Source organism: Brachyistius frenatus, unplaced genomic scaffold, assembly GCF_029030835.1.
Source record: "Brachyistius frenatus isolate BFR_SWC_R1_liver_20210118 unplaced genomic scaffold, ASM2903083v1 Contig_159, whole genome shotgun sequence".
Taxonomy (NCBI): Eukaryota; Metazoa; Chordata; class Actinopteri; family Embiotocidae; genus Brachyistius; species Brachyistius frenatus.
The window spans coordinates 842105-862500 of NW_027210758.1; the positions used below are offsets into that span (position 1 = coordinate 842105).

The window sequence follows — 20396 nt, forward strand, 5'->3', positions numbered from 1 at the left end:
CTGGTGTTCACGGTTCATCCTGGGGGGGGCGCTGTGTCCTGGTAGAACCACGGTTCTACAATCTGATACAGAAGGAACCTCATCAGACTGACGGTTCCTGGCACTGTTTAATGTACAGTTTAATACAGTCACACTCTCCTGTTGTGTCTTTAGCCCCCCCCGTCCCCCTCCCCCTGTCCCCCCCACGGCGGCCCGGTGGTGTCATGGCGTCCCGGCTGCTGGACCGTCTCAAGCGCTCGCTGTTTAAAGACGGTCAGGGGGCGGAGCAGGAAGAAGAACAGGAAGAGGAGGGGCTTAAGGAGGAGTGCTGGGAGGCGGAGCTGGAAGAGGAGGAGGAGTGTGTGACGGATCGGCTCGGAGGGACGCTAAGCTTCGACAGCGGGGTAGGAGGAGGAGGAGGAGGTGGAGGAGGAGGGCTGGAGGACGGAGCCGACGGCGAAGGGTCGGGGCTGGACAGCGACTCTGACTTCCTGGGAGAGTCGATGGAGGAGGGGCTTAGCAGCACAGGTGAGGTGATGCTCTGCTGGCCGGTTGCTCCTCCCACCTTCATAAAAGGTTCAGAATTGATGTGGGCGGGGCTTAGAGCAAGAACCAGGGTCAGGTACATCCGTTATCTCTCTCTCTCTCTCTCTCTCTCTCACCTGGTGCAGACACCAGCCCTGTGGGCGTGTCCCCGGTCGGCCCCTCCCCTTCCTCCCTGCTGACTCGGCAGCTACAGGAGAGCTGGAGGAACATGCGAGCGCTCGGAGCAGGAAGCCCCGCCCCCTCCGCGAGACGACAGACGGACAGCCTGCTGTTCGAGGTGACGGACGCCAGCGTGGTTCAGGACGGCGCGTCCAAATACGTGGTGAGTTCGGTCGGACGCCGCGAGTCGCTCCGACCTGAACCAGGAAGTCTTTAACGAAACGGTGTCTCTGCAGCTCTACACGCTCCACGTCGTCCAGGCCGGCGGCAGCGACAAGACTCCCGCCGTCATCACCCGCCGCTACTCCGACTTCCAGCGCCTCCACGCCACCCTGCGCCGTAACCACGGAGACCAGATGGAGCGCGTCTGTTTCCCTCGTAAGGTCGTAGCACGCCGTTGTCCGCTCGACGGAGAAACACCCGGAAACCGGAGACATCTTTTTTGATCTTTGCAGGAAAGAAGATGCGCAGGAACTTCACAGCGGAGACGATCGCTAAACGCAGCCGGGCGTTCGAACAGTACCTGTCTCACCTGTGTTCGCTGTCCGCCCTGCAGGGGGCGCTGTGTGTCCGCCAGTTCTTCTACCTGACCGACCTGCAGACGGCGCAGATGCTCATCAGGTAACTGAACACTGATGTCCAGCCAGTTGTGTATTTTTTTGATTTCCTGTTTGTATAACGTGTTTTGTTTCGTTGAGGGTGGGACGTTACCAGGACGCCCTCGGCCCGCTGCTCAACGCCAAGAGGCTGCAGCACAAACTGGGTTGGGCAAGTTACTATGACAACCAGGCTCAGGTCCCTCCCCCGGCCTCCCATTGGTTCTTCACCCTGGTGGGTCTGTCCTGCGTCTTCCAGGAAGTGGACCAGCTGGAGGAGGCTCGGGATCACTGCGACCACGCCCTCCGCGTCCTCACCCCGGCTGAGACCGCTGCAGAGGAGAAGCTCCTCCCATGTGAAGACAAACCCCTCCCGCTGCACGAGAAGCCCCTCCCACAGACAGACGCGCCACGCCCACACGTCTACAGGCCACACCCACTGCTGTTGCCGTTGTTGCGGGCAGTGGTTCGGCTGTCGTGGCAGACAGGAAGAGACAAGCGGCAGTGGGAGGACCTCCTGCAGCACCTGGAGGAGCAGGAGGCGGGGCTAGAAAATCATCCAACCGTCAAAGAGTTCCTGGTGAAACACGACCTGCAGGAGAGTGAAGTCTAGGACACACACACACACACACACACACACACACACACACACACACACACACACACACACTGCAGAAAACAATCAGAGCTACACTTCAGAGGAAACACATCAAATATTTTCAGAATAAAGTGAAAATATTTAGAGAGAAATATACAATATACAAAATAAATTATATTTTTGAGAAAAAATGGTTGAAAAAAAAAGTCAATATTTCAAGAAAAGAAATCGACAGTATTGATCATATTTCAAGAATAAAGTTACATCATTTCGAGACATAATTTTCTATTTAAAAAAAAAAAAAAGTGAAAATCACAGGAAGTGTTGTTTTCCAAACAAAACGTCAGCTTCTGATTGGACGACTGAACTGTGATCGCGTCAGAGATTCTTTGATTCATACTATATTTTTCCGGTTTTATTTTTGTGGTGTCATATAAACAGACTTGAGTGTTCCTCAGTAGAACCCTGTCAGGGTTCCTCAGTAGAACCCCATCAACCCTCTACAGGACGTTTATATCCATTCTTCTACAGCACTGCCCCCTGCTGACCACATATAGATTACGTATAGACAGTATACAGACCAGTATATAGATCATATATAAATCATATATAGATCATATATAGACCATATATAGATCATATATAGATCATATATAGATCATATATAGATCATATATAGATCATATATAGACCATATATAGATCATATATAGATCATATATAAACCATATCTAGATCATATATAGATCATATATAAACCATATATAGATCTTATATAGATCATATATAGATCTTATATAGATCATATATAGACCATACATAGATCTTATATAGCTCATATATCGATCTTATATAGATCATATATAGATCTTATATAGATCATATATAGATCTTATATAAATCATATATAGATCTTATATAGATCATATATAAATCATATATAAATCATATATAGATCATATATAAATCATATATAGATCATATATAGACCAGTATACAGAGTAGATACAGTGTCGGTTTATTTCCTGGGCGTTTTAGTTTCATTGTTTTTATCGTTGAATCATCGTTTTGTGTTTCAATCAGAGTTTCCTGTTTAATGATTCTGAACTAAAGAGACATTAAAACCTGTCTGATCTTCATCACCTGGAGCTCATCCTCCTGCTCCTCCTCCTCCTTCTCCTCTTCTTTGTCATCTTCATCATCCTCATCCTCCCGCTCCTCATCTTTTTCTTCTTCGTCATTGTCGTCATCCTCCTCCTCCTCTTCACCATCTTCCCCCTCCTCCTTCTTCAAGGTAAAACCCGGCTGCTTCTTCAACCTGTTTGACTGTGGATGCGGTTTCCACGGCGACCTGTGGTTTTCGTAGATGAAGATAGATGTTTGATTCACGTCAGCAGGAGTCGCGTCTGATTGGTGGAGAGCGTTTACAGGACGTGAGTGGATGATCAATAAGGGCCGGTCTCAGCAGGGAATCTGATTGGTCGGTTTAAGCTCTACAGATGGATGACATGGTGCTGCGTTCAGGTCCCAAATGAAATTCATAACCTGACAGACTGCTGGTGACCTCTGACCTCTGAGTGCTGTGGTTTGAATGTTTTTATTGATGTAAAGTTTTATCATAGGTTTTTAAAATGCAGTTTGAAGGTCTGTCAGATTTTAAAAAACAGTTTATTTCAGAATGTGTCCACCTATCAGAGACAAGCTCCTCCCATCAGTGTAAGTACAGCTTATGACCTGTACTGTATCCAGCCACCAGGTGGCTCCAGATGTTTCGTGCTCACCTCTGGGCAGCTGTCATGTTGGCCATCTTTATTTACAGCCTGTTTTTATGATGATGTCATGATTGTATTCTGGATGATTTCAGACCTGTTTTATAATTTGATAATAAAGTTTATTATCAGGTGAGGACATCATGCGTCTGTTCGTCTGGTTTTAGCCGGTTTTGTGTCTCTGTGGACGGAGACACTTCCATCCAACTCTTCTTCTTCTGCAGGAGTTAATGCAGCTGTAGTGACACGTTCTGACCAGCAGAGGTCATCCTACCTCAGGACATCTGGTCTGATGACGCAGGCCGAGGAAGACAGAGGACTGAGACACCACAGGAGGTGTGAGACAGATGTGTGTGAGGGACAGTGAGACAGATGTGTGTGTGTGTGAGACAGGCGTGTGTGAGAGACAGATGACGAGCGCTCGCTGTAAATAAGTCCTCCAGTGAGCGTCGCCATGGCGACGGGGCCAAGAGCTGAGACACCAGCTGCCGTAGAAACAGCAGGTTGCCATGGTGACGGTCACGGAGCGCGGCCGTCAGCGAAGCGAGAGTGTCAGCTTGCGAGTCCTGTCAGTCACAGTTGTCACGGCGACCTCACGATGAGACGAGCCGCGTGTGTCGTCGACACAAAACGGAGACCGGGATGATGTTCCACTGTCAGAACATTTAATCAGAGGTCAGAGGTCAGAGAGGGAGACTTCCAGAGTCAGCTGAAAGCAAAGCAGAAGCACCTCAAGGTGCAGTACCACTGAGTGCCAACAGGGGGCCAATCATTCTTCCCTGTTTGTGTTGGAATTAAATAATAGCAAGCAAACCAGTGAGCTTTAATCTGCTGTTAGACGTGTTTTGTTCCCGTCGTTGTCCTCGTTCTTCCCCTCCTAACAGGACGGTGTCTGCAGGATTAAACCGCGTCCACCAGGGGGCAGATGAGCGCCGGACCCTCCATGTCAACGTATGCTTATGTACGATGTAAAAAAAACAACAACAACGACATGGCGACGCTGGAGGAGGTGACAGTGTGACGTCAGAAAAACTGCCTCCGCCCCCCTCTGGTCATCTGCTGAACTGCATCCTGTGGATGTAGCGTTATTTTTTCTGAGCACGTGCAGAAGCTCCGCCACGCAGCGACAGGACACGTGAGGAAATGAAAACGTTCGCGGGTCTTTTTGCACTTCCTGTAACCATTTCAAATTAAAAGCCTTCCGTTCTTAACGGCGCTTTTATTGTGACACATTTCGCAGGAACCTGTTTATGACCGAAAACAAACAATCGCTCATTAGATCAATAATCCAGGACACATAAAGATTGTATCGATGACTTTATTAATTTAAAGTGATGGAAAATACACATCAGAGACGATCGCGTGTAAACCCGTCACCGTGGCAACACCTGGTTACACAACCTCGGACACACAGCGAGGCTAACCACAGTGACGGCCTGTCCGTTCGCCAGAACGTATTGAAAATAATAAAAATTGTATCGATACTCCACTTTTCAAACAGGAAGTGAAGAACCAGGCAGATGAACTGAGCGCGGAGGGATTCAGTCACATGATGCGACAGGAAATGAAAACATGAACGTCTCGAAAGAATCTCGGGAGGTTTTGAGGAGTCACAGTTCTGGAATATTAAAAACGTGTTTCCCTTTTCAGAATTTCTTTGGTGTTGTGGAGGAGGAGGAGGAGGAGCTGCATGCTGTCACACGTCACATCGCCAGGTAAACGACCGGAGACACGTCAGGTTAACATGCAGCTGCATCACTTCCTCTGAGATGTGCTTGTTAAAATAAAAGCCCGGGCCGCGAGAGAGAGTCCGGGTTCTCGATGAACGAGCTCGTTCTGTGCTAATGAGGAGTTCACATGCGAGGTTCAGTTTTGAACACGAACGTCTACGCACGGCAGAGCAGGATGTCGGCGAGTTTAAATCTACAAAATAAAAGATCAAATATATAAAAACTACTGTGGTTATAAAATATACTTTTACATCGAGCGCTGGTCCAGATTGTCCACAAACCAAAGGTAACAACGGATCTTTGGCTACGAACGAGTCCGTATCAAACTTTATATTCTCTCTCCTTCATCACACACACACACACACACACACACACACACACACACACACACACACACACACACACACACACACACACACACACACACACACACACAGTTTAGAAATAGAAATCCTCATATATTATATATTAATTTGACGAGTCCACCTCTGTGACCTGAAACCGTCGTCAGGATTTCATTTCCTCCAAAACATGGATAAAATACGAAAATAAATGAGCTTTTTTTTTTTTTTTTTTTTTTTTAAATCTAACAAAATTGCATTGAACAGTTTTTATTTATGACACGTTATTACATCATAACATTAAACCCTGATTATCGCTTCTCAGATTGTTCAGACGTAAATCGAACCGGCTCAATTGCAGCCCTTCAGACACACACAAAAACGTGTCATCAGCGTAATGCTAACAGTTTCCCCCCGGTTACAGTTTTTATGCTAAGCTAAGCTAAAACAAGTTGCAATCTGTTTATTTGTGGATGATGTCGTCGTTTCTGATTTATGGCGCCACGGGGTCGACATTCGTGAACACAGCTGCAACCGATTGGTTGATTGATAAGAAATTGTTGATAGTTGAATAATCATTTTAGTAATTTTTTTAGAGCAAACATCTAAACCAGCCGCTCAAAGGTCAGAACGTATTGAATTTTTGCAGGAATGGTTTTGATTTTGGGACAATAAGGAGGATTTTTTCTTTAAGATGACACCTGGGTTTTTTGGCCATTTTTATTGACAAAATATGTCATTGATAATTAGTAATAATAATAATTATAATCAGCAGATTCATCTCCAGTTAAAATAATAATTTGCTGCAGCTGTGTTTGCTGCAGAGACGTCACCTTCAGACGGACGTCAAAGTGACAAACCGTCTGGCAGAAAAAAACAACAACATCGAAGTGTCATATTCGTTTGATCGTTTGAAGGTTGAGAAATCCTCCGACAAACATCTGTTTAATGACCTTTAATGGGTCGACGTGGACGCTTTTCGGTTTTGAGGATCCTAAAGAGTCCGGTAAGTTCTACAAACCCGGGCGTTGGGTTCTCGGACTGAAAGTGCGGTTGAGTCCTTCAGGCTCTCACCGGCTCATTGTAAATCGTGCTCTTGTTGAGTTTCGTCTCTTGATTGTCTAAGATCGTTCTGTGTTTTCGTCTCATATTTTTTCTGTTGTTCGGTTTTCCTCCCTGCGTCACCACCTCCATCCAACAGGTGTCCCCAAGTGTTTCCTTCACTCAGTACCCATCTCCTTCTTGCCACGCCCACCTCACCTGCAACCACCTGACTACCCGCCCGGTCAAGACGTACTTTACACTTGTAGTTGTGTTTTCCTGGCTCAGTTCCTGACCGGTCGGTTCTCTGTCTGATTTGTTGTTGTTGTCTATTGCCTGTTTCGGTTCTACCTGCTGTCTCGGGCGTCGTACATTTGGTTCCTCTCTTTCTTTAAACTGTAACGCAAACATATTGTTTCTCTTATCTACTTCTGTAACTGAGGGTGTCCATGGATCAGCAGTAACTCTTTGTCTTCGTTGGTGTCCTGAACCTTCAATCCTCAGTGGGTCTGGTCCTCAGTGACAGTGGAAGTTTCCATTGGTGGTTGTTCCATCAGTGGTTGTTCCGTCAGATGGTGGTTGTTCCGTCAGGCGGTGGTTTGTCTGTCAGATGGTGGTTGTTCCATCAGGCGTGGTTGTTCCATCAGATGGTGGTTGTTCCTTCAGGTGGTGGTTGTTCCGTCAGACGGTGGTTGTTCCTTCAGGCGGTGGTTGTTCCGTCAAGCTGTGGTTGTTCCTTCAGGTGGTGGTTGTTCCGTCAGACGGTGGTTGTTCCTTCAGGCGGTGGTTGTTCCGTCAAGCTGTGGTTGTTCCGTCAGACGGTGGTTGTTCCATCAGACGGTGGTTGTTCCTTCAGGTGGTGGTTGTTCTGTCAGACAATGGTTTGTCTGTCAGACGGTGGCTGTTCCGTCAGACGGTGGTTGTTCCGTCAGACGGTGGTTGTTCCTTCAGATGGTGGTTGTTCTGCCAGGCTGTGGTTGTTCCGTCAGACAGTGGTTCCGTCAGACGGTGGTTGTTCCTTCAGGTGGTGGTTGTTCCATCAGACGGTGGTTTTTCTTTCAGGCGGTGGTTGTTCCGTCAGACGGTGGTTTTTCTTTCAGGCAGTGGTTGTTCCGTCAGACGGTGGTTGTTCCATCAGGCGGTGGTTTGTCTGTCAGATGGTGGTTGTTCCGTCAGGCATGGTTGTTCCGTCAGACAGTGGTTGTCCCATCAGGGGGTGGTTGTCCCATCAGACAGTGGTTTGTCTGTCAGACGGTGGTTGTTCCTTCAGGCGGTGGTTGTTCCGTCAGGCGGTGGTTGTTCCATCAGGCGGTGGTTGTTCTGTCAGGCGGTGGTTGTTCCGTCAGACGGTGGTGACTGACAGCAGCGGGGAGGGACATAGCTGACTGTCACTCTCCACCCGTGTCCCGTGAGTCAGCAGTTCCTCCACCGTGGTCCAATCATCGAGTAGCTTGCTGTTCCTCAGCCGGTTCTGCTTCATGTGGCTCAGTTCCAGAACCGTCTGGGATGACATTGACCCCTGAACTCCCCCCGCCAGCTCCTCCCCTCCTCCTCCTCGCCTCTCTCGGTGTTGCCGTGACAAGGCCAGGTGACGCCTCCTCTCCGTGCGGCTCCAGTATCGCCCCGCCCACCGACCGTCCTCCCCTTCCTCGTCCCCTTCCCTCCCCCCGTCTCCTCGCACCTCCTCATCGGTCGTGACCTCGCTGCGCTCCCTGGCTAATCGGTAAGCTCGGGCCCTGAGCAACTGGTTCCGGACCGACTTCTGATTGGACAGTCTGGAGCGGGGGGAAGGCGGAGAGCGAGGGCTGTGATGCGGTGCCCCCAGCGTGCTGTAGAAAGGACCGCAGGAACTTTTAGGTGCGCTGGTTCGACTCCCGAGAGTCTGGAAGCCACGCCAGTCGGACACCCCGCTGGACCCGGAACCAGGACTCTTGGAGTGGGAGTCGTCGTCTCGGCTGCGGTTGGAACTGTTCCTCGGAGAGTTCTGGTGATTGGTCAGAATGGTTCGTTCGATGCTGAGGTGACTGGTGGGGTGACCGTTGCTGGGGTAACTTGCCCGGCTCCTCGGCCCCAGACTATTGCTGGTGGTATCGGGCTGGTTGTTCTGGACGGTACTTCTCAGAGCATTCGGGTCGGTCATGTTGGGGTGACTCGCCCGGCGGTGCCGCTGTCTGTCACTCAGGTCTGTGATGGTTTGACTCCTCCCCGGAGCCTCGATGGTCCCGCCCCCTCTCTGCTGCTGCTGCTCCAACCACAGCGCCCTCCGCTGGCAGGGCTCGGTACGACAACCTGCAGACAGAAAAAAAGAATACACCTCGTTTATTCTTGGAGGTCTTTGAACATTAAAGCATAATTTCTGGAGCGCCGCTCACCGATGGAGGGAGATGGAGGTGAACGGTGACGGGGTAACGTCGGACTCCTCTCGGCTCGGTGGAAGTGGACCGTCGTGGTCGTGCTGTTACCCACAGTGCAGCGGGAGGCCTGCGGGGCCCCGGCGTGGTTCATCGGAATCGTCTCGGGGATGGACTCCAAGTCCCAGCGTCCTCTCTGCTCCCGAGGGGAGTGGCCTGAGCGGAGCTGGTGAGCCTGCCGGTGGACGTGGCTGCTGTGGATCTTATGCAGCCGTCGGTGCTCCCCGGTGCTGACGCTGTGGAAGCCCGAGTCGCTGGGCTCCGAGGAGATGAGGGACTCGGAGGAAGAGGAAGAGCCCTGGGAGGAAGGGGTGTGGCCAGGCAGCGAGGACATGGCGTCCGTCTCGGCTTCGGAGAACGGCACCCGGTGGTGCGGGCTGTCAGGGCCGCAGCCCAACCCGCTGTCCAGCTCGCTGAGGGGGAGGTAGGCCAGAGGACGATCAGATCTCCAAGGAGGACGGTAGTCAGACTGAAGACGAAGGAGAAGAAACGTCCAGTTTTATGAACATGAAGATGATCCGACTCATGTTCACGACAAATTCATCAGGATCACTTTGAATAAACCACATCGATAACAACACAGGTGATGCATCTGCTGGAACTCTCTACCTGTCCGGGGAACATCTTGGGCTCCACCTCCTCTGTGCTGTAGCAGCCAATCAGACAGCTCTCTGAGTTGGGCTGGTAGGGCATCATGTCTGGACCCTGAAACACGAAAATTAGATTATAGACCGTACGACACGTCAGGACAACACAGGTGAGAGTCCGGATCAGAACCGTGAGGTGACCTGGTAGTCGAGTCGGTCCAGGTGGTCCAGGCTGTAGGACACGCTGGGCAGGTAGCTGGTAACTGGGTGCTGCTCGCTCAGCGGTCTGGCCAGGTAGGTGTTGGGCGGATAGACGTCAGGTGACACCATCATGTGACTGTTGGCCGGGTAGAGGTCAGGTGACACGGTCATGTGACCGTAGTAGGGCCTGTGGGGGGACAGACCACATTTATTTCATTACTGTGTATGAACGTAGAGACATGATGGACTCTGATGTCACTGATGAATGAATATTTATAGTCTTCATCTACATGTATCAGGATATCATGTTGATTAGAAACAGCTGCCTCAGCAGAACCACCTTCACTCATTAATATTCATGAGAGCTCAGAGACTCAATGCAGCATCCTGCTGACCTCGTTCGTCCCTCAGTGAGACGTTAAAACAGTCTGCGATCAGTACTTTTCACTTCAGTCCAGAACTCTTACTCGTTGTTAACGTTGGACCTGGATCCCTGAATCTGACCCCACTGCAGAACTTTTACACTTTAACATCCCATTCAACTCTGAACCATTTAATCCCATTTACAATCTGAGCATTGTCCCAAAGTCCCCCCCAGGCTCAGCCTCAGTCAGGTCCCTCGTCTTTACCTCCCATCACATGACCCTACCAGGCTCTGGACCCCAGGACCCGCCCCCAGACCATGCCCCTTTATGTCCCCCACACCCCGCCCCTCCAGGCTCCCGATGGTCCTTACCCTGCTCCGTATCCGTCCCCCTGCCCCTCTTCGCCCTCCATCAGTCCCATGGCTCTCAGGGCCTCCCAGTGTCTCTCCGTCGGGACGTTGCACTCAACCGCACAGCGCGACCGCCGCCTCCTGTGACCATGCCCCCTCTTCCCCTCCACCTGCACACTGATTGGCTGTCCATACTCGTCCACATAGTGCAGCTCCTCCCGGTGTCGGTGATGCGAAGGTTCCCGAGTCTTTACCTGACGAGAGAGAAGAAGAAGAAAGAAAAGAAAAAGTCCTCGTGTTTCATTTCCACACGTGTTGCATTTTATTTTGTAGGAGGTGTGTCTCATTGTTTTTAACACCGGGGGTCGGCAGCAGGTCGGCGTGGAGATCTGAGCCTCCATCACATCGGTGGAGGACATACGCTGCAGAGATGCATCGTGGGAGTTTGGCCCAGAGATTGGAGGGCAGCGAGCTCTTTTGAACCAACGTTTGGGCTGCTTGACTACAATGGTGTTACATAACGTGGCATATGATTCAGTCTTTATATAAACAGACAGACCTGCTCTCGCGTGACGGCAGGGGGAGGAGCCTGCAGGGTCCGCTGATCACCTACTCGTGGCTCTCAGATCATTAGTGCGAACAGCTGCTGAAACCTCCGGACGTTAACGTCCCCTCCACGTGAACCAGGGACAGGCTTTTATTTTGAAATGACAGGCCGGCTGCAGTCATGTGAAGCTGTGAAGATCATTTTAGATTAAACATGGAGGGATGGCTTCTCTGATATGTTGTTTGTTTGTTTGTTTGTTTGTTTATCATGTTAACAGAATAAAATATTGAAACTAAAAGGAACAACAGAAAATACAATCATCTTATTGAAATCACTGCAAAAAACTGATCATTTAAAATATGAAAGATCAGAAAAGTAAAAGAGTAAAATATATAGATGTTTCTACTGTTTGAAGTCTTCTGTCTAAATCCAGAGTGAGTTTATAAATGGAAGGACGGATGTTAAAGTGTTAACAGAGTGAGTCACGTAGAAAAAAAACCCACCTGTGACTGACGGATAAACAGAAATAAATAGAAACCGTTTATCGACAGCGAAGCAGCCGAACACTAAATAATGTTATATAATATAATGATATCAAAACACCTCGTGACTTATTTTACAGAAAGAGATTTTTCTGTCTTCATTAAAACACTCTCATCATAAGACCACATTTCCCACAAACCCCGTCACTTCCTGTTGTTGTGATGGTGAGAGGAGAGGGGGGGGGGGGGCGGAGCCTTGATGGTTGGAAATGACCACTTAGTTTAGGTAATAAAGTCAGTTTTATTTTGAAAGTGGACAGGACCAAGACCAGGACCAGGTCCAAGACCAAGACCAGGACCAGGACCAGGACCAAGACCAGGACCAGGACCAAGACCAAGACCAACACCAGGACCAGGACCAAGACCAAGACCAGGACCAAGACCAAGACCAGAGACTCTACACTGTCACTGTAAGGCCCGCAGACACACACAAACACAGAGGAACACAAATATACACACACAGATACACAGAGAGACAAAGACACACTGACACACACACACAGCTCCATGTAGGTCAGGACTTACAACACCAGGACCCGGATCAGAACCAGGACCAGAGACTCTACAGTCACTGTCAGGCCCCCGGGGACACACACTGACAGAGAGACACAAATGTATACACACACAGAAACGCACAAATATACACTTACAAATAAACACACAGAAACGACCACAAACATAAACAGACATGTGGAAACCTGCTGGACATGCAGAAATCTACCGTCCACATACAAGGACGGTGAAACACACACTGACACACACGCAGACACACACACACACACACTAACACACACTGTAACACACAGAGACACACTAACAGTCAGTGATGTCTACCCTGGAGAAGTGTGTCACGCTCTGCTGCACTTTGACAGTAACACAGACTGATCTCCCTCTTCATCGCTCCTCTTCATCACTTCATCGCTCCTCTTCGTCACTTCATCGCTCCTCTTCATCGCTCCTCTTTCTCTCTGTTATGATTCTTTCACTCATCGACTGTAAGACTGTTCAGTGTGTTACACACAGCACATCCGATACAGTAAACACCGTCAGACTGTAGCAGACTCAGTGGACGAAGCAGACACGTTGGACATGAAGGGACAGACGCATCACTGGTGGGAGGGGCCACGGGGTCAAGAGGTCAAACGCAGACTGTTTATAAAAGTTTTTGTAGCTTCCGGGTCTGATAAATGAGGCCGATGCAGAAAGTGCCTTAAGCTGCAGGTCCATCTGAAAATAATCCGTCATTAATTAGAAAATAAGCTTCAAAAAGACGTGTTTATGAGTGGGGGTAGGGGGCGTGTCTATTTGATTGACAGGCCCGCGGTGCAGTCAGGTTACAGTTATCGGTGGCCTGGGATGTAGTATCGTCATGGTTTCCAATCAGATCAGTCAGATCCACCGCTTAGCTCCTCCCCCCCCTCCAAATATGGTCACTTCCTGCTCCAAACCTGCTCCCAACTAGCGATATAGTGTGTGGCCGACCCGACGGCGCCCCCTGTCTGCAGGAACAAAACACTGATGTTGTCTGTCGGATGAAAGTCCTTATTTGGATCCAGTCAGTGTAACGTTGCATAAAGCAGCAGCAGCAGCGTCTGCGTTGTGTCATCACAAACGGCAGCTGCTACACGACCAGAGAGTCGGAAAACCACCTGCGAACGCCTCCGACTGCAGACCGACACGCACACCTGCACTGCAACACATCTGTGACATCACAAACCTGTAGAGCTCTCACACACTCAGAGTCAGTGTTTCATTAATACGGTGAAGTTCACCCCGTCAGGACTCAGCAGGTGTGAAGGACGCAAATGTGCTGTTGGTTTGAGGATCTGTTCAGGCTGCAGGAACATTCAGCAGGAAAACACACTGAGCTGAAAGTGAGTCACATTTCTTTTGTGTTGAACATACAAAGAGAGTCCGTTCCCTGATTGGAGGAAATGTTCTTCATTTTGAAGCATCGATCCTCTGATTTCTGTTTGTTGTATTTATCTCCGATTCATGAATGTAGCTGTGGACACGCAGGCCTTTAAACCGGCGCAGTAACACCCCAGCACACAGTCGTTACAGCCTCCACTGTGGTCATCAGAAATAATTCATCACTCTGCCTCCATCACTGTCGGCTCTCCGGCAGCGCCACATAAATAAATGTACTGTAGGTCCGCGGGCAGCGGAGAGCCGACAGCGCTGCGTGCTCCACCACCCATTTATGTCAAACTGTCCGTCTCTGTACCATCACTTCTGCCTCCACCGCTCCGTCCCCACATGGCGCGTAAACCAACCGTCCCCCCCAACCGTCCCCACATGGCGCGTAAACCAACCGTCCCCACATGGCGCGTAAACCAGCATGGTGGTGGTAGCATCATGATGCTGCATGATGCTACCACCACCCTACAGGGAAGCAGGGTTTGTGTTCCATCCAATCAGACGAAGCCCGAGAACACCAGCAGGAAGAATCAAACTATCCGAATCCAGGAGAGTAGAACCAGACCGGACCAGCCAGTAGAACCAGACTGCTGCAGCAGGAGCACCGACCTGAACCGAAGGTCTCAGTACTTTTATAACGGACAGATTTCACTGTCTGAGATTCAAAAAACATATAAACAAATTGTAAACAAACATTTCCAGTTTGTTTCCATAGATTATTGATTACAGATTAAAACATGAACATTATATATGAATTTATTTTTTAACTAAAACACAAAGTGAAGCAGCCTGAGTGTACCGCTTTTATCTGTGTGTGTGTGTGTCTCTGCTTTTCTTTCTGCTTCCTCATCCTGCACAAACACAAACACACACACACACACACACACACAATAATAGCCTTTAGCCTTCAGTCATCAGAGTGTCTCCCTCAGCCATTGTCTGGGCTCACTGGTACCAATGTGGGTTAGTGCTGTGTGTGTGTGTGTGTGTGTGTGTGTGTGTGTGTGTGTGTGTGTGTGTGTGTGTGTGTGTGTGTGTGTGTGTGTGTGTGTGTGTGTGTGTGTGTGTGTGTGTGTGTGTGTGTGTGTGGTCACTCACCTTGGTCCGAGTCAGACGACAGCCCATCCTGCCGTCTCCTCACACAGGTGAGAGTCAGAGGGGGAGAAAGATGGAGAGGGGGGGAGAAGAGGGGGGGGTGGGGCGAGGAAGAGGAGGAGAGATGGAGCTGCAGAGGGGAGGAAGGAGACGGGCGAGCGAGGGTTTAAAAAGACAGAGAGAGAAGAGAGAGAGAGAGTTAGTGGAGTCTCGGTCGCCCACCAGCTCACATCTCCAAACTCCGATGACCCACAATCCTCGGCTCATCAGCTGTCCTCCGCTGCCCAGGACACTACAGCTCCCATGATGCCGCGCCGCGAACAGCAGCCATCCATTGCATTAAAGCCTTCTCTCTCTCCTTAGCAGCAGGGGCGAGCGAATGGCAGCAGGGGCGAGTGAGGCTGCTGAGCACTGAGAGGGAGGGAGAGAGAGAGAGAGGTGTGAAGATCGGAGACGTCTTCATCACAGAGTCTTCTTCTGTCTCTCTCCTCCTCTCCGTCTCCCTCTGCATCCCTGCTGCAGCTGGGCCAATCACAGGGCAGGGAGGCAGGAGGAGGGGAGGCGGGCGCTCTGATTGGTCGAGCTGGAGCATCCATTCACTCTCTCTGCTGCACCTCTCTCTCTCTCTCTCTCTCTGTGTCTGTCCTCCTGTCTCTGTCCTCCTGTCTCTGCTGTGTATGTGTGTGTGTTCTCGTGTCAGATTCAGTGTCAGTCTGTAACTTCGAGTTTCTGCTTATGTTTCTGTTCTATAAAAACTCTCCTCCTGTAAAACAACAACCTCTCAAAGCGCCCCCTGGTGGACGTACTAAGGAAGACAAAAACAAGCTATGATGTGAGGTAACATGAAGATCTACCTGCTACCAACTACACCTTCATCTGTTTGCGGCGTTAAAACAACGCGTCCACGAAAACGTAAAATACAGATGACCTGTAGGGGGCAGTGTGGAGCTGCGACAGGTCAGGGACCTGCAGGACTAAATGAAACAACAGGAAAGGATGTATAAACACGTCACCATGTTTATTGTTTACTTCAGGTGAATCCAGATGTAATTGTACCCTTGTTTCTCTGGTGCGCCCTCTGGTGGAGTCCTCCAGTAACAGTACAGAGCAGAGTATCCAAGTGACAACGTTCACGACACCAACAGGTGAGTAGGTGTAGTTCACCAGCAGGTTTCTCTCTGAACGGTCACTGCAGTACTTCTAAACGACCACCAGGGTTAGATAAAACTATTAGCAGTGCTTAGTGGTCACGTCTCTGTTTGTCTTCTTCCTTCTTTGGTTTCCTCTTCTTGTCTCTCTCACTGTCCACCAGAGGTCCTCGTGTGTCTCCTTCTGTCCACCTGCCGGCCCCGCCCACCTCACCTGCTGACAGCTCTCCGGTCAGCTGTCACTCAGCAGCCAGCGAACACTCCCTCCTTTAGTTTCTCCCATTAACAGAACAGAAAGTCAGCTGCACCTGCACCTGCTTCCTCGTGTGTTGGACATTATTTTCCGTGTGGTCCCTCTCTCCTCGCGCTGTTTTCTGACTTGAAGTTGCGTTGTTTTGTTCCAGACTCACTCTGGAACCGTTGCAACAGTCAGTCAGACAAATTCATTTCTTAAGAGGAAACTTCTTGTTTTATTCAGTTTGAAATCATTTTGAATTACTTCAAACTCTCACACAGTCAGAAACACTAAGCTTAGGTTAGTTTAGTTTATTTAATATTATTTTATTTCATTGAATAGAATGTGCTTTTTTATTTTATTTATTATATTCAATATTTTTGCCCTGTACATGCTGCTGTAACATAAAAATGTCCCTCTGAGGGATTAATAAAGTATCTATCTATCTATCTATCTATCTATCTATCTATCTATCTATCTATCTATCTATCTATCTATCTATCTATCTATCTATCTATCTATCTATCTATCTATCTAAAGTCATAATAACTTCATTTTGAACCATGCAGTGAGATAAACAGACATAGGAGACTAATTTAAGATCCACTTTTTGAAGAAGAAAATGTTCCTCATTATGTCTCATTTAATTCGTCTGAACTGAGCTGAAACCATGAAGATGTCTGTTTCTGAGCTTCTCGGCTGAATAACAGGAGACTTTTAAAGACTGAATAATGATACGACTCCATTAGTTCGTCAGGTGGTGATGAGCTGATTGTTGTGGATGAAGAGTCGTCCTCGGAGACAACAGAGAGGTTGATTACAGGAGAGAGAGGCCGTTATGCAAGTCACATTAATGCAGATTAATGGAGCTGCACCGACTCCAGGAAGACCTGAGTACTTGACACACACACACACACACACACACACACACACACACACACACACACACAAACACACACACAAAGGATGTAAACACACACACAAAGGATGTAAACACACAGTGGGTCACCAACTCTGTGCTGAGCTTTAAATACAACGTTGTATGTTTAGGTGTTGTAGTTCACCATGTGACCTAATGGGGGTGTTGTAGTTCACCATGTGACATAATGGGGGTGTTGCAGTTCACCATGTGACGTTGTAGTTCACCATGTGACCTGATGGTGGTGTTGTAGTTCACAGAGTGACCTGATGGTGGTGTTGTAGTTCACAGAGTGATCTGATGGTGGTGTTGTAGTTCACAGAGTGACCTGATGGTGGTGTAGTTCACAGAGTGACCTGATGGTGGTGTTGACTCTCTGCATTCGAAAGCAGCACAATGTTACAGAAGTGTCTTGTTTACTTATCGTCATGGTAACATGATGGGTGTTGTTGATTTTTATTGAGTTTCATCCTTACTGTCAAACAGGAAGTGGAAGATGTCAGGGTTTTCAAAATAAACACCAACAGTGCTGAATTTTAACAAATAATTCAAAGTTCAACGTGGCTTTTATTTTGAAACTCCGAAACGATGTTCCTCTTTTTTTATTCACGCAAGTGAATTTGAAACGTGATAATGAAGCTCCGCCCTCACCGCGGCTGCCTGGGATCACTTCCTGTCGGGAGGGGGGGAGGAGGGGTGTACTTAATATTTCTCTCTTACTGATCGTCTTCGGGGCAGATTTTGAGTGAGGGGCGGATCTGACTGAATATGCCCCGCCCACCTATACAGGAAACCTGACTGCATCACAGGTCTGTCAATCAAACAGCCCCGCCCCCGAACACATCTTGAAAGGAGCCAGAAGTCGGTTTATTTCTTTATTAATCTTATATACAGACATTTACAGCGATCACTGCTGTCATTAAACACACGTGTGCTAACAGACACGTATGAAGATGATGAGCTGCTGTCCGTCGTCCCTCCGTCTCAGGTTATAAAGTTGGACAGCAGAGGAGACGCAGCGTCCTCGTTGTCCTGCGTCTCATCCAAACTACTCTGACACACACACACATACACACACACACACACACACACACACACACACACACACACAAACAGACACACAGACACACACACAGACACACACACACCAGCCCCAGTGAGGCCCCCTGCTGGTCACCTTCCTCTCTGCAGCTCCATCCTGCTGCACGTTCACACTTTATTATTTTTATTCTCTGATGGATTTCTTAAAGACCAGAACGACTTTACGATGAACTTCAAAACAGGAAGTCGCTGATAGCAGGAAGATCAATAACCCTTCATCAGGAAGATTTCACAGTTATTGATCATCGTCGTTCTAGTGGTGAGAACGTCTGTGAAGGAGCTGAGTGGAACACAGCGGGAGGTCTTTCATGGAGCTGATGATGCTAAGCTAGGCTAGCCGCAGAGGAATCTTCATCTCCAGAGAGGATGAGGATGAGGATGATGATGAAGATGATGATGAAGATGTGAGTGCTGCGGTCTCTGTTACTGTTGAGAAGCCGTCAGAGGAAGTGAAACTGGTCGTCATGGTGACCGGCTGTCAGTCATGTTAGTGTCCAGCAGCAGGAAGCGATGAAGATGCGTCATGTGACCAGATGTGTTACTGCAGTCAGTATCACTCCTCCTCTTCCTCGGCCTCCTCTTCCTCACAGCCTGAGCGTCAGGACCCCCAAAAGACACGCCAGTAGGACTGAGGAAGAGGAGGAGGCCAACCCGCCGGTGCTCATCGGTTTTTCGTTCAGGAGTATTTTTCGTGCTACGTCTCTCTTCCTGTCTCTGTCGTCGACAGCTGCAGTGTCCTTCCTCGTCTCCTCATCCTCCATGTTTCCTGCTTCCTCTTCCTCTTCCTCCTCCTCTTGCTCCGGGGTGGCCCCGGCGGTGGTGCCAGGTGGAGGCGTGTCCTCAGTGCTGTGTGAAGGGGGGCTGCTGGTGAAACTGGGGGATATGGTGTCGGGCTGGACGGAGGGGTCAGAGGTCACTGCAGGAGTGAAGTCATCCGGCAGAGGGGAGGGGTCGACTGTCTCCTCCTCTTCATCCTCGTCTTCCTCCACCGTGTCGGCAACTAGAAAAACAAAAAGTCACATGATCATCAGATCACGATCAGACATCAATTATTCAATGACACGATCGATCGGTAATCAGAAAAGAATATTGATTATTGTTATATTCATGAACGTTCGACTTGTTCTCTGGATGATGAAGATGAGACAGGAAGTGATGAAGATGATGAAGACGTACCACACAGGTTGTTCTCACACTTCTGGAAGTTCTCAGGACATCTGGAGCACCGATCACCTTCGACGTAGGGACGCTCGTTATCGTAGTTCCCCCTGAACACACACACACACACACACACACACACACACACACACACACACACACACACACACACACACACACACACACACACACACACACACGTTAACCACCTGCAGCTGAAGTGCAGCAGTAGAAACACTGAGTGCAGTTCTGCTGCTGTCACACTGGTCACACTGCTGTGATACTACTGGTTCCACTACTGGACAGAACCAGAACCAGGCTTCCTGTGCTACTGTAGCAGTACTGGACCTGACAAATACTGCTTATCAGTAGGAGTACAGGGAGTAGTTGTGGCATTACTGCAGTAATAGTAGTAGTATTTGTAGTACTGACGCTGGGTAGTAGTTGTGGTCTTAGTAGTATAGTCGTACTATTTGTAGTGCTAATGCTGGGTACTAGTTGTAGTAGTTTTTGTAGTACTAACGCTGGGTAGTAGTTGTGGTAGTAGTATTGTAGTAGTAGTATTATAAGGAGTAGTATTTGTAGTACTAACGCTGGGTAGTAGTTGCAGACGAGGTAGGAGACTCTCTCCCACTCCAGACCCTCCATGTTGTTACAGAGATGGAACGCACAACCAACTCTGTGTGTGTCTGCCCACACCATCTGGAACACACACACACACACACACACACACACACACACACACACACACACACACACACACACACACACACACACACACACACACACACACACACACACACACACACAGCATAAGAGTTTAAAATGAGGTTACACACGTGTATAACTCGTGTGTGTGTGTGTGTGTGTGTGTGTGTGTGTGTGTGTGTGTGTGTGTGTGTGTGTGTGTGTGTGTGTGTGTGTACCTGTGTGTAGTGTCCACACATCTTCTCTTCATCACAGCTGTTGTTCTGGAAGTCGTAGTCCAGATGTTCTGCACAGAACAGAGAATGTTACATTAATATCATATGATGCTACGATGTGTGATACAACCTCCAT

General features: G+C 48.9%; 3 protein-coding genes across 4 annotated transcripts in view; 1 reads left to right on the plus strand and 2 right to left on the minus strand.

Annotated features, from left to right (window-relative positions):
- Positions 1-175: 175 nt before the first annotated feature.
- snx21 (sorting nexin family member 21) lies at positions 176-2593 on the plus strand. Its single transcript, XM_069716538.1, has 5 exons — positions 176-507; positions 651-847; positions 921-1062; positions 1140-1305; positions 1383-2593. The coding sequence occupies exons 1-5, from the start codon at positions 204-206 to the stop codon at positions 1891-1893; spliced, it is 1320 nt and encodes a 439-aa protein (XP_069572639.1). The 5' UTR covers positions 176-203; the 3' UTR covers positions 1894-2593.
- Positions 2594-4956: 2363 nt separating this feature from the next.
- On the minus strand, positions 4957-15259 carry LOC138631537 (uncharacterized). 2 transcript variants are annotated; one of them, XM_069716543.1, is made up of 7 exons: positions 15007-15259; positions 14780-14906; positions 10694-10926; positions 9958-10144; positions 9779-9874; positions 9131-9638; positions 4957-9047 (listed from the first exon to the last, which is right to left on the minus strand). In XM_069716543.1, exons 2-7 carry the CDS (start codon positions 14804-14806, stop codon positions 8101-8103), a joined length of 1998 nt encoding a protein of 665 aa, XP_069572644.1. In that variant the 5' UTR covers positions 14807-14906; positions 15007-15259; the 3' UTR covers positions 4957-8100. The 2 variants fall into 2 exon arrangements, with proteins under 2 accessions (XP_069572644.1, XP_069572643.1); XM_069716542.1 differs by having other exon boundaries at positions 14999-15259.
- A 2680-nt stretch (positions 15260-17939) lies between these two features.
- LOC138631560 (GLIPR1-like protein 1) overlaps positions 17940-20396 on the minus strand; it is a 7564-nt gene continuing 5107 nt past the window's right edge. The window contains exons 3-6 of the mRNA XM_069716595.1: positions 20264-20331; positions 19930-20039; positions 19356-19447; positions 17940-19179 (exon numbers count right to left, since the gene is read on the minus strand). Of these exons, the coding sequence (XP_069572696.1) occupies positions 18764-19179; positions 19356-19447; positions 19930-20039; positions 20264-20331 (686 nt within the window). The 3' untranslated portion in view covers positions 17940-18763. The remainder of the gene's footprint in view (positions 19180-19355; positions 19448-19929; positions 20040-20263; positions 20332-20396) is intronic.

Bases quoted from the DNA above. Each gene is read 5' to 3' on its own strand.
- snx21 (XM_069716538.1), top strand. From the start codon at position 204: ATGGCGTCCCGGCTGCTGGACCGTCTCAAGCGCTCGCTGTTTAAAGAC. The intron at 508-650 runs GTGAGGTGATGC...CACCTGGTGCAG, and splicing joins GGAGGGGCTTAGCAGCACAG to ACACCAGCCCTGTGGGCGTG. The intron at 1,306-1,382 runs GTAACTGAACAC...TGTTTCGTTGAG, and splicing joins ACGGCGCAGATGCTCATCAG to GGTGGGACGTTACCAGGACG.
- LOC138631537 (XM_069716543.1), bottom strand. From the start codon at position 14,806: ATGGGCTGTCGTCTGACTCGGACCAAG. The intron at 10,927-14,779 runs GTGAGTGACCAC...CTCTCTCGTCAG, and splicing joins GTCGTCTGACTCGGACCAAG to GTAAAGACTCGGGAACCTTC. The intron at 9,875-9,957 runs GTCACCTCACGG...TTCGTGTTTCAG, and splicing joins TGGACCGACTCGACTACCAG to GGTCCAGACATGATGCCCTA.